The sequence below is a fragment of the Arachis ipaensis genome, chromosome B10, assembly GCF_000816755.2.
Source record: "Arachis ipaensis cultivar K30076 chromosome B10, Araip1.1, whole genome shotgun sequence".
NCBI lineage: Eukaryota > Viridiplantae > Streptophyta > Magnoliopsida > Fabales > Fabaceae > Arachis > Arachis ipaensis.
Genome location: NC_029794.2, coordinates 135,126,195 through 135,145,731, shown reverse-complemented (window position 1 = coordinate 135,145,731; position 19,537 = coordinate 135,126,195). Strand labels below are relative to the sequence as shown.

The 19,537-nt window shown below is 34.2% G+C and overlaps 4 protein-coding genes across 4 annotated transcripts; all 4 read right to left on the bottom strand.

Annotated features, from left to right (window-relative positions):
* LOC107621198 (F-box/kelch-repeat protein At3g23880-like) lies at positions 2,756–3,766 on the bottom strand (the record flags this gene model as incomplete). The annotated part of the gene is made up of 1 exon (XM_021114748.1): positions 2,756–3,766. A coding segment is annotated over one exon (1,011 nt), but the record flags the coding sequence as incomplete, so codon positions are not given.
* Positions 6,262–7,410, bottom strand: LOC107621199 (F-box/kelch-repeat protein At3g23880-like). The gene has a single exon (XM_016323234.1). It carries the CDS (start codon positions 7,408–7,410, stop codon positions 6,262–6,264), a length of 1,149 nt encoding a protein of 382 aa, XP_016178720.1.
* LOC107621200 (F-box/kelch-repeat protein At3g23880-like) lies at positions 10,512–11,618 on the bottom strand. Its single transcript, XM_016323235.1, has one exon. The coding sequence runs from the start codon at positions 11,616–11,618 to the stop codon at positions 10,512–10,514; it is 1,107 nt and encodes a 368-aa protein (XP_016178721.1).
* On the bottom strand, positions 17,891–18,701 carry LOC107621202 (F-box/kelch-repeat protein At3g23880-like). Its single transcript, XM_016323236.1, has 2 exons — positions 18,689–18,701; positions 17,891–18,597 (listed from the first exon to the last, which is right to left on the bottom strand). Exons 1-2 carry the CDS (start codon positions 18,699–18,701, stop codon positions 17,891–17,893), a joined length of 720 nt encoding a protein of 239 aa, XP_016178722.1.

Genomic DNA, 19,537 nt, shown 5'->3' with positions numbered 1-19,537 from the left:
GTATCATTTGCTTTCTGATTAAATTCTACTTCTAAAATAAGAATTGAGCTCTCTCTCTCTTCCTCTCTTCCTCTCTTCTTTAATTAGTGAGGTCCAAAATTAGAGGGAGGGACTGTAATAACATCTGCTGATAAAATCAATAAACCACATTTTGGTCCTCTCATGGCTCTCTATTTTATCCTATTCATTTGTTCTAACTTGTTACTAATTACTTAAGAATAATCATCATTAATTGATTAAAGTATAATTGTAAATCCATCAAACACTAAGAAGTGAGAAATTTGTGTGCTATTAATCCTTACCTACACACTACTTCTCTTGTAAACTAATGCTGTTATTTACTGGTAACTGTAGGGTCTTATTTAAACCAAAGAAAATATGGCTGCTGCTATTGTGGGAGGGGCATTACTCTCTGCTTCTGTTCAGGTGTTGTTGGATAAGATCATTTCCAATGAGTTCTTGGACTTCTTTAGGAGAAGGAAGCTTAATGTTTCACTTCTTGGAAAGATGAAGATGAAGTTAAAGACAAGTTTGATTTAAAAGCATGGGCATGTGTTTCAAAGGATTTTGATGTTTTCAGGGTCACTAAGACTCTGCTTGAATCGGTTACCTCAAAACAACAAATACTGATAACTTGAATACTCTGCTATGCAAACCTTTCCTATCTTCCATTTGACATCTCTTGGTAGTGAAGATTGCTGGTCTTTACTTGCTGAACACGCATTTGGAGCAAATAATTCCAGTGAAAGGTCCAACCTAGAAGGAATTGGAAGAGAAATTGTGAAAAAATGTGATGATGGTTTTCCTTCCCTTACCATTGAATGGATGGTCATTTGACTATTACCTATCAAACAAGGTAATATATGACTTGTTGCCCAAGTTAAAACAGTTGCGGGTATTATCTTTGTCACACTACAAGAATATCTCTGAGTTACCAGACTCCGTTGGAGCTTTAAAACATTTGCGGCATTTAGATCTCTCTGGCACTAACATTAAAAGGTTGCCTTCTGTGGTTTGCAAGCTCTACAATCTACAGAGCTTGCTGTTGTCTGATTGTAAATTTCTCACTGAATTACCTGAGGAGATAGCAATGTTGGTGAATCTTCGCCACCTCGACCTTAGTGGAACTCAATTGCAGGAGATACCGGCACAAATAGCAAGACTAGAAAATCTCCAAACTTTATCTGGGTTTGTTGTTAGCAGACAGCAAAATGGATTGAAGGTGGGAGAATTGCAAAAATTTCCCAATTTGCAGGGGAAGCTCTGCATTTCAAAGCTAGAAAAAATTGTTGACTCCTGTGATGCTTCACAAGCCAATATGAAGAAGAAAGAACAAATTGAAGATCTGTCATTAGAATGGGATAGCTGCACTGGTCAAGAGTCCCAACATCTTGTATTGGAGCACCTGCAGCCTTCAACAAACTTGAACAAACCAACCATCAAATTCTATGGTGGAACCTGGTTTCCCAACTGGTTAGGTAATTCCTCATTTGCAAACATGGTGTATTTGTGCATTAATCCAGTTGTTCTCTACTTGAGTCACAATTTTCTGTTGAAGTAGATAACAGAAACATTATCAATGCATCAAATCTATTCAGTGAATTAATGCTTGGTCTTAATTCTCTTGAACAATTACATATCGAAGGCATTCCTTCTCGGACCGCCATCCCTAGAGATGGTCTGCCGGAAACGTTAAAGAGTTCTGTTCTTCAAAAATTGTGAGAACTTTCAATTCTCAAAAATTGTAGTTTATATTTCCATTGACAACTAAGTCCGTAATTTAGTAACTTGCATATACGCACTTATTTTTCCATTCACTTCTTCCGCAATGAAAGTTTTGCAAGCTATTAATAAATAAATATTGATCCAAATTTGTTGGAATAGAGTTTAAACAAAGAGAGAGAAAGAAGGATTTTTAAAAAAGACATAATGGTTCAAGAGTTTAAAATTGGTATTCAAAATACTCATATTTTGTTTGCATAAGTGATGCCAAAAATTGGTTACAAGTCTACAATTTGATCTTACAAAGCATAGATTGAGTTGTCAAAATGGCATATATGACAGTTACAGTACCTGGCTTTTATATTAGGCAAACTAAACATGGCAGTGGCTGCATTGTGCAGTTGCTATTCCTCTCAAATTGGGAATGTAACATAGCTATAAGAAACATTTGACAATTCAAATGAGTTCATTCATGAGCTGAGGTTTCTAGTGAATTCAACAAGGGACAACTTAGTATTAGCAGTGCAGCAACGTCAGCAAATAGTGATAGCATCAAACTTACCGTTTTACAGCTTTTAGCAGCATATTTTCTACTGCATTGAAACAAATTTTCAGCTGCTAATGTGATATGTAATTCTTGGACTTGATAATTTTGTTGGCAAAACAGCAATAGAACACTAAAAGCAGCTCCCTCATTAAGTTTTTGTTATGATACCCCTTCATCCCAACCATCCCTCTACAACATCATTTTAAGATCTTAAGTACATCTAACTTTTCATCATCTTTTCTTCGTATTAACTATCTCACAGCAACAAAATTCAGAATACAGATAGTTACCATCCTATTAGACATGTATGTAAGTATGTAACAATCTAAGAAAGCAATCTTATTTTAGTTGCTATCTTATTAGACATGTATCTAAAGATCTAAGAAATCATATGCTGCATGAAAAATTTACTCTGAATAAAAAAAAGAACTAAAAACAATACTCTGACAAGTAAGTTTTAACAAAAAGCTGAATAGGAACTGAATTTTAACAAGGCTGAACCAAGCTCTCAACATAATCAAATGCAATGACGTAACGATTGTTGGCCAAGATATTAATGTGTTTAACACTATTATCTCTTCGGTCATAAAAAACTACCTCAAAACGATGCCTGCCTATCAACATGAAGATATTTCCATTCTCAAATATAAACGCTGGAAATAGCCTTTCAACACCGAGATGGTGAAAACTAATCTTTAGCAATTGAGTCCAAGAATTTTCATCTCCAAACTCCTTCATTTGCCATGCAATAAAATGAGTGTTCTTGTAATCATGAAGAAGATACAGGCTATTTCTCCAAACTCCTAGAATTGGCTTTTGACCGGGGATCTCATCGATACCCTTTGGAAGCAGAATCTGTTTATGTGTATCCGATTTCAGGTCAAAAGAAACAATCATTAACATATCAAGTGTAACATCAGCCCAATCATAATCAGCTCCATGTGGGTTACGGAGACCTAGCCAATTAAGAGTGCCACCGATGAAGTGGCCATTAATATCTTCAGGAAAAAAAGGAAAAGCAGGGAAACTGTTGATCGTCTTCCAAGAACTGCCACCGAAGCTATAAACTTGTGCAGTTACTGTTCCAGAAGAATCCGGAATGACAGTCACTACCTTGTAACTGTCACTTGACTCATCATACCCAAACCCAAAAGAATTATGCACATTGACACGTAGGCACGGCGAGTTCTCTGAAACAAACCCTGTGAGAGGGTTCAATAAACGAAACCAGATATCGCCAATATCGTTGTTGGGTTGGCAAAGAAAACGGGCCACACAAACCAAACCGTTGCATGAACCCGAAACCCAGTCTTGTCCGTGTAGAGAGTGGCGATTCTCTTGAGCATCAAGAGTGGATGATGGATTTTGGATGAAAGATTCAACGCTAGTCAATGCTAAGCCCCATTTTTCTTCTTCGTCGAGGGTGAGCGCTGGTGTTAGCGTAAGCAGGAGGATGGCATTTTTGGGTGAACGGTGAAGGTGAAGTTTGACGATGGTTTATTGTTTTTTTGTTAAGGTTAATGTTGACTTTGACTTTGAGTTTTTGAGTGACTTTTCATCAAGAAGAAGCAGCTGGATCTGGATATGAAGGAAATGAAGTATCTTTGTTGAGAGAAACTCTGTTGCTAATTGTTTCTAATCATATCATTTGGTTTCTAACTAAATTTTAAGAATTCAGGTCTCTCTCTCTCTCTTTCTCTCTTCTTTAATTACTGAGGTCCAACATCTGTTGATAGAATTAATAAATTACATTTTAATCCTCTCATAGCTCTCTATTTTATTCTATTCATTTGTTCTAACTTGTTACTAATTACTTAAGAATAATCATCATTAACTGATTAAAGTATAATGGTAAATCCATCAAATAGTAAGAAACTTGTTTGTGAAAAATTTGTGTGCTATTAATCCTTCTTTACACACTACTTTTCCTGTAAACTAACTGTAGGGTCTTATTTAAACCAAAGAAAATATGGCTGCTGCTATTGTGGGAGGGGCATTAGTCTCTGCTTCTGTTCAGGTGTTGTTGGATAAGATCATTTCCAATGAGTTCTTGGACTTCTTTAGGAGAAGGAAGCTTAATGTTTCACTTCTTGGAAAGATGAAGATGAAGTTAAAGACAAGTTTGATTTAAAAGCATGGGCATGTGTTTCAAAAGATTTTGATGTTTTCAGGGTCACTAAGACTCTGCTATGCAAACCTTTCCTATCTTCCATTTGACATCTCTTGACAGTGAAGATTGCTGGTCTTTACTTGCTGAACACGCATTTGGAGCAATTTGGAGCAATTTGGAGCAAATAATTCCAGTGAAAGGTCCAACCTAGAAGGAATTGGAAGAGAAATTGTGAAAAAATGTGATGGTTTTCCTTCTCTTTGCTGTTGAAAGCTAAGGTGAGTCCTAGTCAAGTTCAGGATTGAGTTAGAATCTGAATTTGTCTCAGATAGGATTGGGTAGATTCTAGGAAGAATTGGTGAATGTAATTCCGTTAAAAGATAGTGAAATTTCGTTATTGTTATGATAGAAACTAGATATAGACTATATTGCATTAAGTAGTCGAACCATGATATATTTGGGTGCAATTCTCTCCTCTCTTATCGTTCCATATTTTTTTCACAATAATTACAGCTTTATCTCATGTTGTGACATAGGAGATAAAAATAGAATATCTCCTTAGTTTTATCTAAAGAAAGCAAAAGTTACAAGACTAGAAAAAATGGTGGCCAAGATTCAACCTCATTCGAGTTTTTTAATTTGAATATGGAACCCAAGGAAGTGTTGAACTCGCGTATGGGGAGGAGGGGTGCTTCACCTCGTTGTGGGATCAGAGGAAGCAGAACTCGGACTCTGCGAGTTGTGTCTCTCAGAATGTAAAAAAAATTACCCAGAACAAAACAAAACGGAGGGTCCGAATTCCATGTTTCAGATTTCAAATTCCATCAGCTGCAAATCAGACCATGCGATTTGTGAAGCAAATTTGTGTACTCTGAATTTTTTTCAACACAAATCGGACCATCGGAGGGTCCGTGTACTCCCACAATCTTAAAAAACACCAAAAATTACCATGTTAAAGTATATCACTTATTTTGCTTCCATATCAAAATTTTTTTGCCACCTCATTCTCTTAGTTACTGACAATCATCACATCATAAATACATAAATAGAGCATCTATGACATAGATAGGGCATACTTAGGGTACTTTTGACAGGATAATATAGGATGTCATAATTTATTTCCATTCTTATAGTATTCATTTCTATTAGTATAATCCCATGGGAATAGATCTTCTCAATTGTTAAAAAAATTAAGAGTGTAAAGTGTGATCTTTAACCCTCTATTGCTCTCTCTTTTATATTTATTCTTGGTCCTACTTATAAAACTAATGGTGAGAGATCACACTTTACTCTCTTAATTGTTAAAAAAAATGGAGAGAATCCATTCCCCAATCCCATGACTACTATAAATAAGATTTCAACTTGCCATCAAGCTTGTTCATCATTTAAAACATATGTCATGAAAAGATAAAGTAACAAATAACTAAATAAAGAAAACTAAATAAAGAAAGTGAAAATTTCATTGCTTTTATAATGGGATGGTGGCTAAAATCATTTTTCACTCCAGAAAATCATGTTCTAGATTCTTAGTAATGAAAAAATCAACACAACTTCATTTTTCTGTAAACTTCATCCAATAATTAGCAAAAATTAATAAACTTATGCAACAAGTAGTCATGATAAGGATGTCAAAATTTTATGCACATGTATATATAAAGTTGCAGATAAATAAAAGTGATTCGTCAACAAATTTGGACCCAACAACAAGAAGTAGCTAAAGTAAGGAAACACCTGTTAAAATATAATTAGGATCAATTAGAATTTTAACACACCCAAAATAATCACAATGACATGAACTTTGCTGGACCTACACGAAATATAAAGATTTAAAATAACAGAACAAAAAAAATGCAGAAGCAAAACTTTGAATAGGAACCGAATTTTAACAAGGCTGAACCAAGCTCTCAACATAATCAAATGCATTGACGTAACGATTGTTGGAAAAGAAATTAACGCGTTTAACACTATGATCTCTTCGGTCATAAAAAACTCTCTCAAATCGATGCCTGCCTATCAACATGAAGATATTTCCATTCTCAAATATAAACTCCGGGAATAATAGCGTTTCAACACCGAGATGGTGAAAACTAATCTTTAGCAATTGAGTCCAAGAATTTTCATCTCCAAACTCCTTCATTTGCCATGCAATAAAATGAGTGTTCTTGTAATCATAAAGAAGATACAGCCTATTTCCCCAAACTCCCAGAATTGGCTCTTGAGTGGGGATCTCATCGATACCCTTTGGAAGCAGAATCTGTTTACTTGTATCCGATTTCAGGTCAAAAGAAACAATCATTAACATATCAAGTGTAACATCAGCCCAATCATAATAAGCTCCATGCGGGTTACGGAGAACTAGCCAATCAAGAGTGCCACCGATGAAGTGGCCATTAATATCTTCAGCAAAATACAGAAAAGCAGGGAGACTGTTGATCGTCTTCCAAGAACTGCCACCGAAGCTATAAACTTGCGCAGTTACTGTTCCAGAAGAATCCCGAATGAGAGTCACTACCTTGTAACTGTCACTTGACTCATCATACCCAAACCCAAAAGCATTATGCACATTGACACTTAAGCACGGCGAGTTCTCTGAAATAAACCCTGTGAGAGGATTCAATAAACGAAAACAGATATCGCAAATACCGTTGTTAGGGTGGCGAAGAATACGGGCCACACAAACCAACCCGTTGCATGAACCCGAGACCCAGTCTTGTACTTGTAGAGAGTGGCGATTCTCTTGAGCATCAAGAGCTGATGATGGATTTTGGATGAAAGATTCAACGCTACTCAACAGTGTGCTCTGTTTTCCTTCTTCGCCGAGGTTGAGCGCTTGTGTTCGCGTAAGGAGGAGGATGGCATTTTTGGGTGAACGGTGAAGGTGAAGTTTGACGAAGTGAGGGTGGGAGATGATGGAGTTCCATGACTTGCACACAAGCTTCAGGCGCGTGACAGGCTTTGCAGGAATCCAAGAGAGGATCTCCATCACCACTTCACACAAGAAGAGCGCCGCTGTTAGGTGTTGAGCCGCCATGTGCATACTCTCAAAATGCAATTGCAAATGTAGTTTTGGCACTATAAGGTAGTTTGATAAAGCTTTTATTTTTAAAAGGTTTAGTATTTATATTTGTTAAATTAAATTAAAAATAACTTTTAATAAATACAAGTAGTAATAATTATGTTTGGTAAAATAATTTTTAAAATTTAAAAATATTATAAAAGACATAAATTTAACTGTTAAATTTAAAATGTTGTTAATATATAAGATTATATTAGATTTTTAAATTTTATATTTTAAAAAGTTTTACCTAAGTTACTTTTAAATAATAATAATAATGATAATATTACAGATTAGTTTATTGATTTTTTTGTTAAGGTTGATGTTGACTTTGTTTTTGACTTTGAGTTTTGAGTGACTTTTCATCAAAGATGAAGCAGCTGGATCTGGATATAAAGGAAATGAAGTATCTTAGTTGAGAGAAGCTCTGCTGCTAATTGCTTCTAATCATGTCATTTGGTTTTTGACTAAATTCTACTTCTAAGGCAAGAATTCATCTCTCTCTCTCTTCTTTAATTATTGAGGTCCAAAATTAGAGAGAGATTATAATAACATCTACTGATAGAATCAATAAACCACATTTTGGTCCTCTTATAGCGTTCTATTTATCCTATTCATTTGTTCTAACTTGTTACTAATTACTTAAGAATAATCATCATTAACTGATTAAAGTATAATTGTAAATTCATCAAATACTAAGAAACTTGTTTGTGAGAAATTTGTGTGTTATATATTAATTCTTATTTACACACTACTTCTCTTGTAAATTAATACTGTTAATTACTGGCAACTGTAGGGTCTTATATGGCTGCTGCTATTGTGGGAGGGACATTATTCTCTGCTTCTGTTCAGGTGTTATTGGATAAGATCATTTCCAATGAGTTTGGACTTCTTTAGGAGAAGGAAGCTTAATGTTTCACTTGTTGGAAAGAAGAAGATGAAGTTAAAGACAAGTTTGATTTAAAAGCATGGGCATGTGTTTCAAAGGATTTTGATGTTATCAGGGTCATTAAGACTGTGCTTGAATCGGTTACCTCAAAAACAACAAATACTGAAAACTTGAATACTCTGCTATGCAAACATTTCCTATCTTCCATTTGACATCTCTTGATAGTGAAGATTGCTGAACACGCATTTGGAGCAAATAATTCCAGTGAAAGGTCCAACCTAGAAGGAATTGGAAGAGAAATTGTGAAAAAATGTGATGGTTTGCCTTTAGCTGCAGTTGCATTGGGGAGTCTTCTTCGCACCAAATTGTCGAAAAATGATTGGAATAAGGTACTTAGAAGTAACATTTGGGATCTGCCAAATTTAAATGTGCAACATGCTCTGCTACTAAGCTATCATTTCCTTCCAGCTCCTTTGAAACGTTGCTTTGCTTATTGTTCAATTTTCCAGAGAACTCAGTCTTAGAAAAAGAGATGCTAGTTCGGCTATGGATCGCAGAAAGTTTAGTACATGTGACAAAAAGTAAGAAAATCCTGGAAGAAGTAGGTGACGAATACCTGGTGACGAATTCAATTTGCAGGGGAAGCTCTGCATTTCAAAGCTACAAAAAATTGTTGCCCCTGTGATGCTTCACAAGCCAATATGAAGAAGAAAGAACAAATTGAAGATCTATCATTAGAATGGGATAGCTGCACTGCTCAAGAGTCCCAACATCTTGTATTGGAGCGCCTGCAGCCTTCAACAAACTTGAACAAACTAACCATCAAATTCTATGGTGGAACCTGGTTTCCCAACTGGTTAGGTAATTCCTCATTTGCAAACATGCTGTATTTGTGCATTTATACAGTTGTTCTCTACTTGAGTCACAATTTTCTGTTGAAGTAGATAACAGAAACATTATCAATGCATCAAATCTATTCAGTGAATTAATGCTTGGTCTTAATTCTCTTGAACAATTACATATCGAAGGCATTCCTTCTCGGACCGCCATCCCTAGAGATGGTCTGCCGGAAACGTTAAAGAGTTCTGTTCCTCAAAAATTGTGAGAACTTTGAATTCTCAAAAATTGTAGTTTATATTTCCTTAGACAACTAAGTCCGTAATTTTGTAATTTGCATATACGCACTTATTTTTCCATTCACTTCTTCCGCAATGAAAGTTTTGCAAGCTATTAATAAATAAATATTGATCCAAATTTGTTGGAATAGAGTTTAAACAAAGAGAGAAAGAAGGATTTTTAAAAAAGACATAATGGTTCAAGAGTTTAAAATTGGTATTCAAAATACTCATATTTTGTTTGCATAAGTGATGCCGAAAATTGGTTACAAGTCTACGATTTGATCTTACAAAGCATAGATTCAGTTGTCAAAATGGAATATATGACAGTTACAGTACCTGGCTTTTATATTAGGCAAACTAAACATGGCAGTGGCTGCATTGTGCAGTTGCTATTCCTCTCAAATTGGGAATGTAACATAGCTATAAGAAACATTTGACAATTCAAATGAGTTCATTCATGAGCTGAGGTTTCTAGTGAATTCAACAAGGGACAACTTAGTATTAGCAGTGCAGCAACGTCAGCAAATAGTGATAGCATCAAACTTACCGTTTTACAGTTCAATGTCAATTGTGACTTTTAGCAGCATATTTTCTACTGCATTGAAACAAATTTTCAGCTGCTAATGTGATATGTAATTCTTGGACTTGATAATTTTGTTGGCAAAACAGCAATAGAACACTAAAAGCAGCTCCCTCATTAAGTTTTTGTTATGATACCCTCCATCCCAACCATCCCTCTACAACATCATTTTAAGATCTTAAGTACATCTAACTTTTCCAGTGGCAAAATATTCTCTCATTAGTCAATATTTCATCATCTTTTCTTCGTATTAACTATCTCACAGCAACAAAATTCAGAATACACATAGTTACCATCCTATTAGACATGTATGTAAGTATGTAACAATCTAAGAAAGCAATCTTATATTAGTTGCTATCCTATTAGACATGTATCTAAAGATCTAAGAAATCATATGCTGCATGACAAATTTACTCTGAATAAAAAAAAAGAACTAAAAACAATACTCTGACAAGTAAGTTTTAACAAAAAGCTGAAAAGGAACCGAATTTTAACAAGGCTGAATCAAGCTCTCAACATAATCAAATGCTTCGAAGTAACAATTGTTGGCCAAGATATTAACGCGTTTAACACTATTATCTCTTCGGTCATAAAATACTTCCTCAAAACGATGCCTGCCTATCAACATGAAGATATTTCCATTCTCAAATATAAACTCTGGAAATAGCGTTTCAACACCGAGATGGTGAAAACTAATCTTTAGCAATTGAGTCCAAGAATTTTCATCTCCAAACTCCTTCATTTGCCATGCAATAAAATGAGTGTTCTTGTAATCATGAAGAAGATACAGGCTATTTCCCCAAACTCCCAGAATTGGCTTTTGACCGGGGATCTCATCGATACCCTTTGGAAGCAGAATCTGTTTATGTGTATCCGATTTCAGGTCAAAAGAAACAATCATTAACATATCAAGTGTAACATCAGCCCAATCATAATCATCTCCATGAAGGTTACGGAGAGCTAGCCAATTAAGAGTGCCACCGATGAAGTGGCCACTAGTATCTTCAGCAAAATACAGAAAAGCAGGGAGACTGTTGATCGTCTTCCAAGAACTGCCGCCGAAGCTATAAACTTGTGCAGTTACTATTCCAGAAGAATCTCGAATGAGAGTCACTACCTTGTAACTGTCACTTGACTCATCATACCCAAACCCAAAAGAATTGTGCACATTGACACGTAAGCACGGCGAGTTCTCTGAAATAAACCCTGTGAGAGGGTTTAATAAACGAAAACAGATATAGCAAATATCGTTGCCGGGGTGGCAGTGGCAGAGAACGATATGGGCCACACAAACCAACCCGTTGCATGAACCCGAAACCCAGTCTTCTACGTGTAGAGAGTGGCGATTCTCTTGAGTATCAAGAGAGGATGATGGATTTTGAATGAAAGATTCAACGCTACTCAACACTAAGCCCTGTTTTTCTTCTTCGCCGAGCGTGAGCGCTTTTGTTTGCGTAAAGAGGAGGATGGCATTTTTGGGTGATCGGTGAAGGTGAAGTTTGAGGAAGTGAGGGTGGGAGATGATGGAGTTCCATGACTTGCACACAAGCTTCAGGCGCGTGACAGGCTTTGCAGGAATCCAAGAGAGGATCTCCATCACCACTTCACACAAGAGGACCGCCGCTGTTGGGTGTCTTAGTTATTTTTAAATAATAATAATAATAATAATAATAATAATAATAATAATAATAATAATAATACAGATTAGTTTATTGATTTTTTGTTAAGGTTGACGTTATCTTTGACTATGACTTTGAGTTTGGAGTTACTTCTCATCATACGAAGGAAATGAAGTATTTTAATTGAGAGAAACTCTGCTGTTAATTGCTTCTAGTCATATGATTTGGTTTCTGACTAAATTCTATTTCTAAGGTAAGAGTTCAGCTCTCTTTTTCTCTTTCTTTCTCTCTTCTTTAATTACTGAGGTCCAAAATTAGAGGGAGAGACTGTAATAACATCTACTTATAGAATTAATAAACCACATTTTGATCCTCTCATGGCTCTCTATTTTATCCTATTCATTTGTTCTAACTTGTTATTAATTACTTAAGAATTTTTATCATTAACTAATTAAAGTATAATTGTAAATCCATCAAATACTATTATGGTTTCGGTGGCTAAGAGAAGGGGGTTGAATCTTAGCCCACTTTTTGCTTAGTAACACTTGCTGACCTTTGAGATAACTTCAGGAGACTTTTTGATTTTTGTCTCGTCTTTAGCCACGAGACTTTTATTTTTATCTCGTCACTTGGCACGAGACTTTTTTTTTTGTCTCGTCACTTGGCACGAAATATTTTTCAGTTTGACCTCCTGTGCAATAGAAACAGAATTGGGGTAGAGAAGAAAGAAAGTTACACCCAGATATATCCTGGTTCAGCTGCTAAGTGCAGTGCAGCCTACATCCAGTCTCCATCACAACCATGATGGAATTTCACTATAATCTTCTTGATTACAGACTGTAAAGTGCTAACCCAACTTACAAGGGGATTCCCACAGAATCATGAAACACAACATAGATGAACAAAGGAACTCTAAGGACATCTATGGCTTTTTCTTTTAATTTTGCACTCTCTGCCTTTTTCCGCTCTATGGCTTTTTCATACAAACATCACTGTTTGCCTTTTTTTCCATGAGACTCAAGACATGACAAAATTAAACAGAAAAATACGAAACAGAATACATTGAAGGAGAAGAAAATCTGTAAGCTTAGATAGCTCTGAGAATCCTGTGCCTTGCACTCTCACTGCTTACTTCTAACTCCTTGCTCCAAACAGTGGTTGTTCTCCCTTTTTATAGAAGAGAGAAGCCTCCACACTTGAAGCCAAAACCCAAGCCAACTTCTTCTTCTTCAAGAAATAGAACCGGTTCGAGCATATAGAGAGAGAAGAGATAACCATACAAAACCCAACATGCAATTACCTCTAGTCCTTTCTTGGTCACCACTTTTTATCAATCCGAGCTCTCCATCCTTGGCTTGCTCTCCAAGATGGATTTCTGGCCCTTGATGCTTCATGATGATGATGACTTCATCTGCTTCAATCTCTGCCTCTACCATCACTTCGCCACTCTAGCTACTTCCTGTGGTAGTTGAGCAGAATCAAAGACAAGTCACGCCTCCAAGAGTCTCCTCCTTGTTGGCCGAATCTTCTTCTTCCTTTTTGAGTATGAAGAGCTCGAGACTATCTCACCAAATCTAACCATATTTGGTGAAAATCTCAGCCACAGCACACTTTTGTTTTGTTATGTTTTCTTGCCATCATTGTGATGGTCTCTAGACTTGTCCTTCCTTCACTTCGGTAGCTCCATGTAGCTTCCATGGCATCCATTGTTTCCTGTGTAATAACCGAAGAAGAGAAGCAAATAGAGAGAGAAGAGAGAAATTTGAAAAGTATTGAATTAGGAAAGAGAATGAGATTAAATGAAATGATTCTTTCCTTGCTGAGTAGCGTGTAACCATAAGTGCTACAATCAAATCAAATGTCTTGTTTTCTCTCTCATAGTTCCCATGCAATAAATGACAATGTAATGAATTTTGGAATCCATCACATGGTGAAATGCTTGGATCCGTTGAAAGCAATTTTGCTTTCCTTTTTTCATTGGTTCCGGATCATGCATGAGGAACTTTTATCAAATATAAAATTGGGTTTAGTTGCAACAACATTTAATTTCTGGCCCAAAAATAACATTTGCTTTCATGATGAATTTTTGGATCATGCATTGAGCAAATATGAAAGCATTCATTTGGGCTTGTAGTAATAATAATAACTCAATCTGGCCCAATTAGCACAATAAACAATTCAGCCATACTCATCATATATTCTAGCATCAAACCAAGGCTGAATTTTTTTTATTTAATTGGGTTTGTATCAGAATTTTATTTTCGGCCCAATTAGAAACCTGTATCACAAAATTATTAATTAACATATGTTAAATGAAAATCAAATTAATAATTTTGTAATTAATTATTTCAATAATGTTTGTTCATCATGAAAATTAAATTAGAATTTTCCAAACTCATCATACTAAGAAACTTGTTTGTGAGAAATTTGTATGTGCTTCTTTTCGAGATCATTTTGACTATTTTTTTGAAATAAAAACTCAACCCAACAAGGTGGAGCAGCAAAGTTACTAAGTAATAAAACAGAAAATTAGACTGTAGTCATCTCTGGCATGCCATCAACAATTAGTAGAATCAAAATCAGTCCACTCTTTGTTGCTCCTAATTGACTTGTTGATAACTTCCGTAATACGTGTTTCTTGATTCCTGAATATCCTATCATTCCTTTCCAGCCAAGTATTTCAAATAATAGCACAAAAACCAATCAACCACCTATTGCATTCATTCTTCCTAGCAAGAGCCTTGTCCAACTCTCGAAGTATTGTTTAATTGTTTCCAAAACAAACTATAGTTTCTTATAGCCATTTCGACTATTAATCCTTACTTACAAACTACTTCTCTTGTAATCATCAACTGTAAGGTCATATTTAAACCAAAGAAAATATGGCTTTAGGAGAAGGAAGCTTAATGTTTCACTTCTTGGACAGATGAAGATGAAGTTAAAGAGAAGTTAATGGATCTCTTATTTTATAAAATCTCCACTCTTTTTTGCTTTTTTTAATGTGGGACTAACTTCAACACTCTTCACACTTGTAACATTAACAACTATTTGTGAACCATGCTTGTGGAGTTGTGGGAAACTTGCTGTAACTTGAAGCAGAGGATAATATTCTCCATCGAATTTTGGTGTGCGTGTAACATTTATTTTGGAAATATACAAACATTTTCCCACTTTATATGGTAGTATGTTATAAATTTATGACAAAATACATGACTTATAGGAGTTGTTTTAATTAAGTTAATTAATCGACTGATTTTTATTATTAGTATCAAAGCAAATAACAATAGAATCTTTGTATGTATTTGATGGAATAATTTTCTTTCATTTTTCGTTTTTAAATTCACTTTCCTTCATTCCGTAGGTTTTAGCAGAAAATGCTTGATTGCCACTATTTGAAAAAAAAAAAATTATTAACTTGTTAACTTAATTGGCAGTGTTACTTGATAAAGAGAAGCTCACAGCATATGGTGCAACCTCATGCAGCCAAGTTCAGCTCATGCGTGCATAGTTGGCGTGACTAAATTAAGTAGATGATAGTTGTAGAGTTAGTTATTGTTACTTGCCACGTAGGATCAGTTAGTTAGAGGCTAAGTTAGTTGTAGTTTGCTGCTATATAAGCCACGTGTATCAGCTACTTTCATTTGAGATCATTCACTTCAGATTGAGTTTATTCATCAATTCCATTTAATTTCTTCTCTCAATTCTCTCCAACTTAGTGTGCTCTGTCTGCTTCACTCACCATCTTAAAGCATATTATCAATATGTCATTGTTTTTATATAATCATTAAATATTTTATTTTGTGAAATTTTAATTTTTTTTATATTTTAAACTCTTTAAACTATCCCTTCCCAATCAAACTTGTTTAGTTAGACTTTTTTCTCAAAACCAATTTTAACGTCAAAATATCCATAAAACATAGAAAATCACACAAAACCAAATAAAAAAATTATTATTATACAAAAATAGTGATATATTTGTAATATGTTTCAAAAGAGTAATATAAGTAATTAATTCTAAAAATAGTGACAATTGAGTTCTAAAGTAGTATGCAGTTAACACACGTGATTTAACTAAAATCCGCTAAAGCGTGTTGAAATGTGTAGTAAAAATTAGATTACAAGAAAACTTGTAGATTCAGTTTTATTAATAGGTAGAGATCTATAATAAAGACAAAATCGAAAACTAAATTTGCACACAAAATTTTCTAATGAATGCAACAGGGGACAACTTAGTATTAGCAGTACAGCAACGTCAGCAAATAGTGATTACATCAAACTTATCATTTTATAGTTCAATGTCAATTGTGACTTTTAGCAGGATTTTTCTAGGTGAACTCTACTATGCCCTATCTAAAATAAAGGGTAAATTACCCATTGTGACATATACAATGATTATTGATAAATTATCTTTCAATCAGAGTTTCAAAGTTTGAATGAGATCGTCAAATCTAATTACTATCTCTAATACGATTACTAGAAAATCCTAAAAATGAGGGAGCTAAAAAACTGATAGAAATTTGTGATATATTAGATAAAAATGATGGTAATTGGTGCGTGAAAGGAGACACCAAGGTATTTTATTTTATTTTTTTATCTTTAATTGTTCTTAAATTATTTTTCAATCATTATTCAGATAATAAAAATTCTAAGATGGTAATTATTGACTTATTGTTTTTATGACTAACTAATATTTTAGTTAATTTTTTTGTTATATAGTTATACAAGGCTATGAGGGTTGGTTATCTGAAGAGGAGTATCATTGTTGATCCAACTGAATTTTAAGAAAAATATTAGGAAGAAAATCTTAGGAACAAGAGAGTTAAAAAATTAATAGATGTGTTCGTTGAAATGGGAGATTGAAAGCATATATGAACAAGTTCAAAATTCTAACATAATTGATTGGAAATGGTGATTGGATTTGAGAGGAATTATGGTTTTAAAATTGAAGAAGAAGAGGTGTATTTGGTGCGGATTATGAAAATGACATTACTATCAAATTTTAAGAGAAAACATAGCGTTAATTGAAAAGAAAAGAGAAGATAACGTGAATTTTGGAGCTCTGATAGTAGAATAATTTATGAATAATCACTGTATATGTCACAAGGGTAATTTACCCTTTATTTTAGAAAAGATAGAGTAGAATTTACCATTTTCTAATGCATTGAAACAAATTTTCAGCTGCTAATGTAATATGTAATTCTTGGACTTGATAATTTTATTGACAAAACAGCAATAGAACACTAAAAGCAGCTCCCTCATTAAGTTTTTGTTATGATACCCCTCCCCTCCCAACCATCCCTCTACATCATCATTTTAAGATCTTAAGTACATGAAAAAATTCTCTCATTAGTCAATATTTGATCCTTTTTTTTTTTTCGTACTAACTATCTCACAATAACAAAATTTAGAATATACATAATTACCATCCTATTAGACATGTATGTAACAATCTAAGATAGCAATCTTATTTTAGTTGCTATCGTATTAGACATCTATCTAAAGATCCAAGAAATCATATGCTGCATCACAAATTTACTTCGAATAAAAAAAAACTAAAAATAATACTCTGACACGTAAGATTTTTTGTTCCAACACCATTGAAAATGGAGATACACAGGATCAAAACCACCTTCACATTGTCACATAATTTTCACGAAAAAAACTAATGAAAGTATATACATCATAGATAGAGCATCTACATCATAGATAGGGTACTTTTGGCAGGGCAATAGGATGTCATAATTTATTTCCATCCTTATATTATTCATTCCTATTAGTATAATCCCATGACTATTGTAAATAAGAATTCAGCTTGCCATCAAGCTTGTTCGCCATACAAAACATATGTCATGAAAAGATAAAGTAACCAATAACTAAATAAAGTGAATTTTTCATTACTTTTATAATGGGATGGTTGCGAAAATCAATCTTCCCTCCAGAAAATGATGTTCTAGATTTTTACTAATGAAAAAATCAACGCAACTTCATTTGTCTGTAAACTTCATCCAACAATTAGCAAAAATGAATAAACTTATGCAACAAGTAGTCATGATAAGAATGTTAGAATTTTATGCAATTGTATATATAAAGTTTGCAGCCAAATTAAAAGTGATCTGTCTACAAATTTGGACCCAACAACAAGAAGTAGCTAAAGTATGACATGAACTTTGCTGGACCTACATGAAATATAAGAATTTAAAATAACAGAATAAAAGGCTGCAGAAGCAAAACTTTGAATAGGAACCGAATTTTAAAAAGGCTGAATCAAGCTCTCAACATAATCAAATGCATCGAAGTCAAGATTGTTGATATTAACGCGTTTAACACTATTATCTCTTCGGTCATAAAAAACTTCCTCAAAACAATGCCTGCCCATAAACATGAAGATATTTCCATTCTCAAATATAAGCTCCGGTAGCAATAGCATTTCAACACCGAGATGGTCAAAACTAATCTTTAGCAATTGAGTCCAAGAATTTTCATCTCCAAACTCCTTCATTTGCCATGCAATAAAATGAGTGTTCTTGTAATCATGAAGAAGATACAGGCTGTTTCCCGAAACTTCCAGACTTGGCTCTTCACGGGGGATCTCATCGATACCCTTTGGAAGCAGAATCTGTTTATTTGTATCCGATTTCAGGTCAAAAGAAACAATCATTAACATATCAAGTGTAACAGCATCCCAATCATAATCATCACCTCCATGCGGGTTACGGAGACCTAACCAATTAAGAGTGCCACCGATGAAGTGGCCATTATCATCAAAAAACGGAAAAGCAGGAAAACTGTTGACCCTCTTCCAAGAACTGCCACGGAAGCTATAAACCTGCGCAGTTACTGTTCCAGAAGAATAATCCCGACTGGCAATCACTACCTTGTAACTGTCACTTGACTCATCATACCCAAACCCAAAAGCATCATGCCCATTGACACGTAAGCAAGGCGAAGGCGAGTTCCCTGAAATAAACCCTATGAGAGGGTTCCATAAACGAAACCAGATATCGAAATTATCGTTGTTGGGGTGGAAAAGACTATGGGACACACAAACCAACCCGTTGCATGAACCCACAACACAGTCTTCTACGTGTAGAGAGCGGCGATTCTCTTGAGCATCAAGAGTGGATGATGGATTTTGGATGAAAGATTCAACGCTACTCAACACTAAGCCCTGTTTTCTTTCTTTCTCGGGGAAAGGTGGTGTTCGCGTAATCAGGAGGATGCTATTTTTGGGTGATCGGTGAAGGTGAAGTTTGGCGAAGTGAGGATTATCATTTATTTAATAGATAGAATTAAAAAAATATAAAAAAAATTTATTTAAACATGAGCGATCACATTTTAAAATTTAGAGAATTTAAATTTAAATTTAAATTGATGGCTAGGTTTTAAAATTGACCAGGAAATAAAAAGATGACATGTGTCTTGTTATTGTTGTGGTTAGTGGAGATTATTAGCGTCGATTCTGAAAACGTAAAATTTCTGATCGCACACATTTTTGGGATTTTATTAATACTAATATTTTTATCTGTAATATTAGGATATAAATTTTTTAAAATTATGATCTATTTTATTCTGATAGTAAAAATTATACATGGTATAAAAGATTTATAAAATTAAATTACTTATACAAAAAAATAGTAGGTTGACAGAAGTTTTTGGCTAATCATCAAGATATCTATAGATAAAAAAATCAAATAATAAGATTTTTAGTTATTATTTTTATATGAAAAAGTCTAATTTTTTATTAATAATTAATTTTAACATTCGTTATCTAAAATTTAAAATAATTTAATGTGTATATTTATATTTAATTAGGTGTTAACTATTAAGTCTGTTTCACAAATAGGAATAATTAATTTTTATACTTGCTATTTAAAAATAATATTTTTTCTTCCTGTGT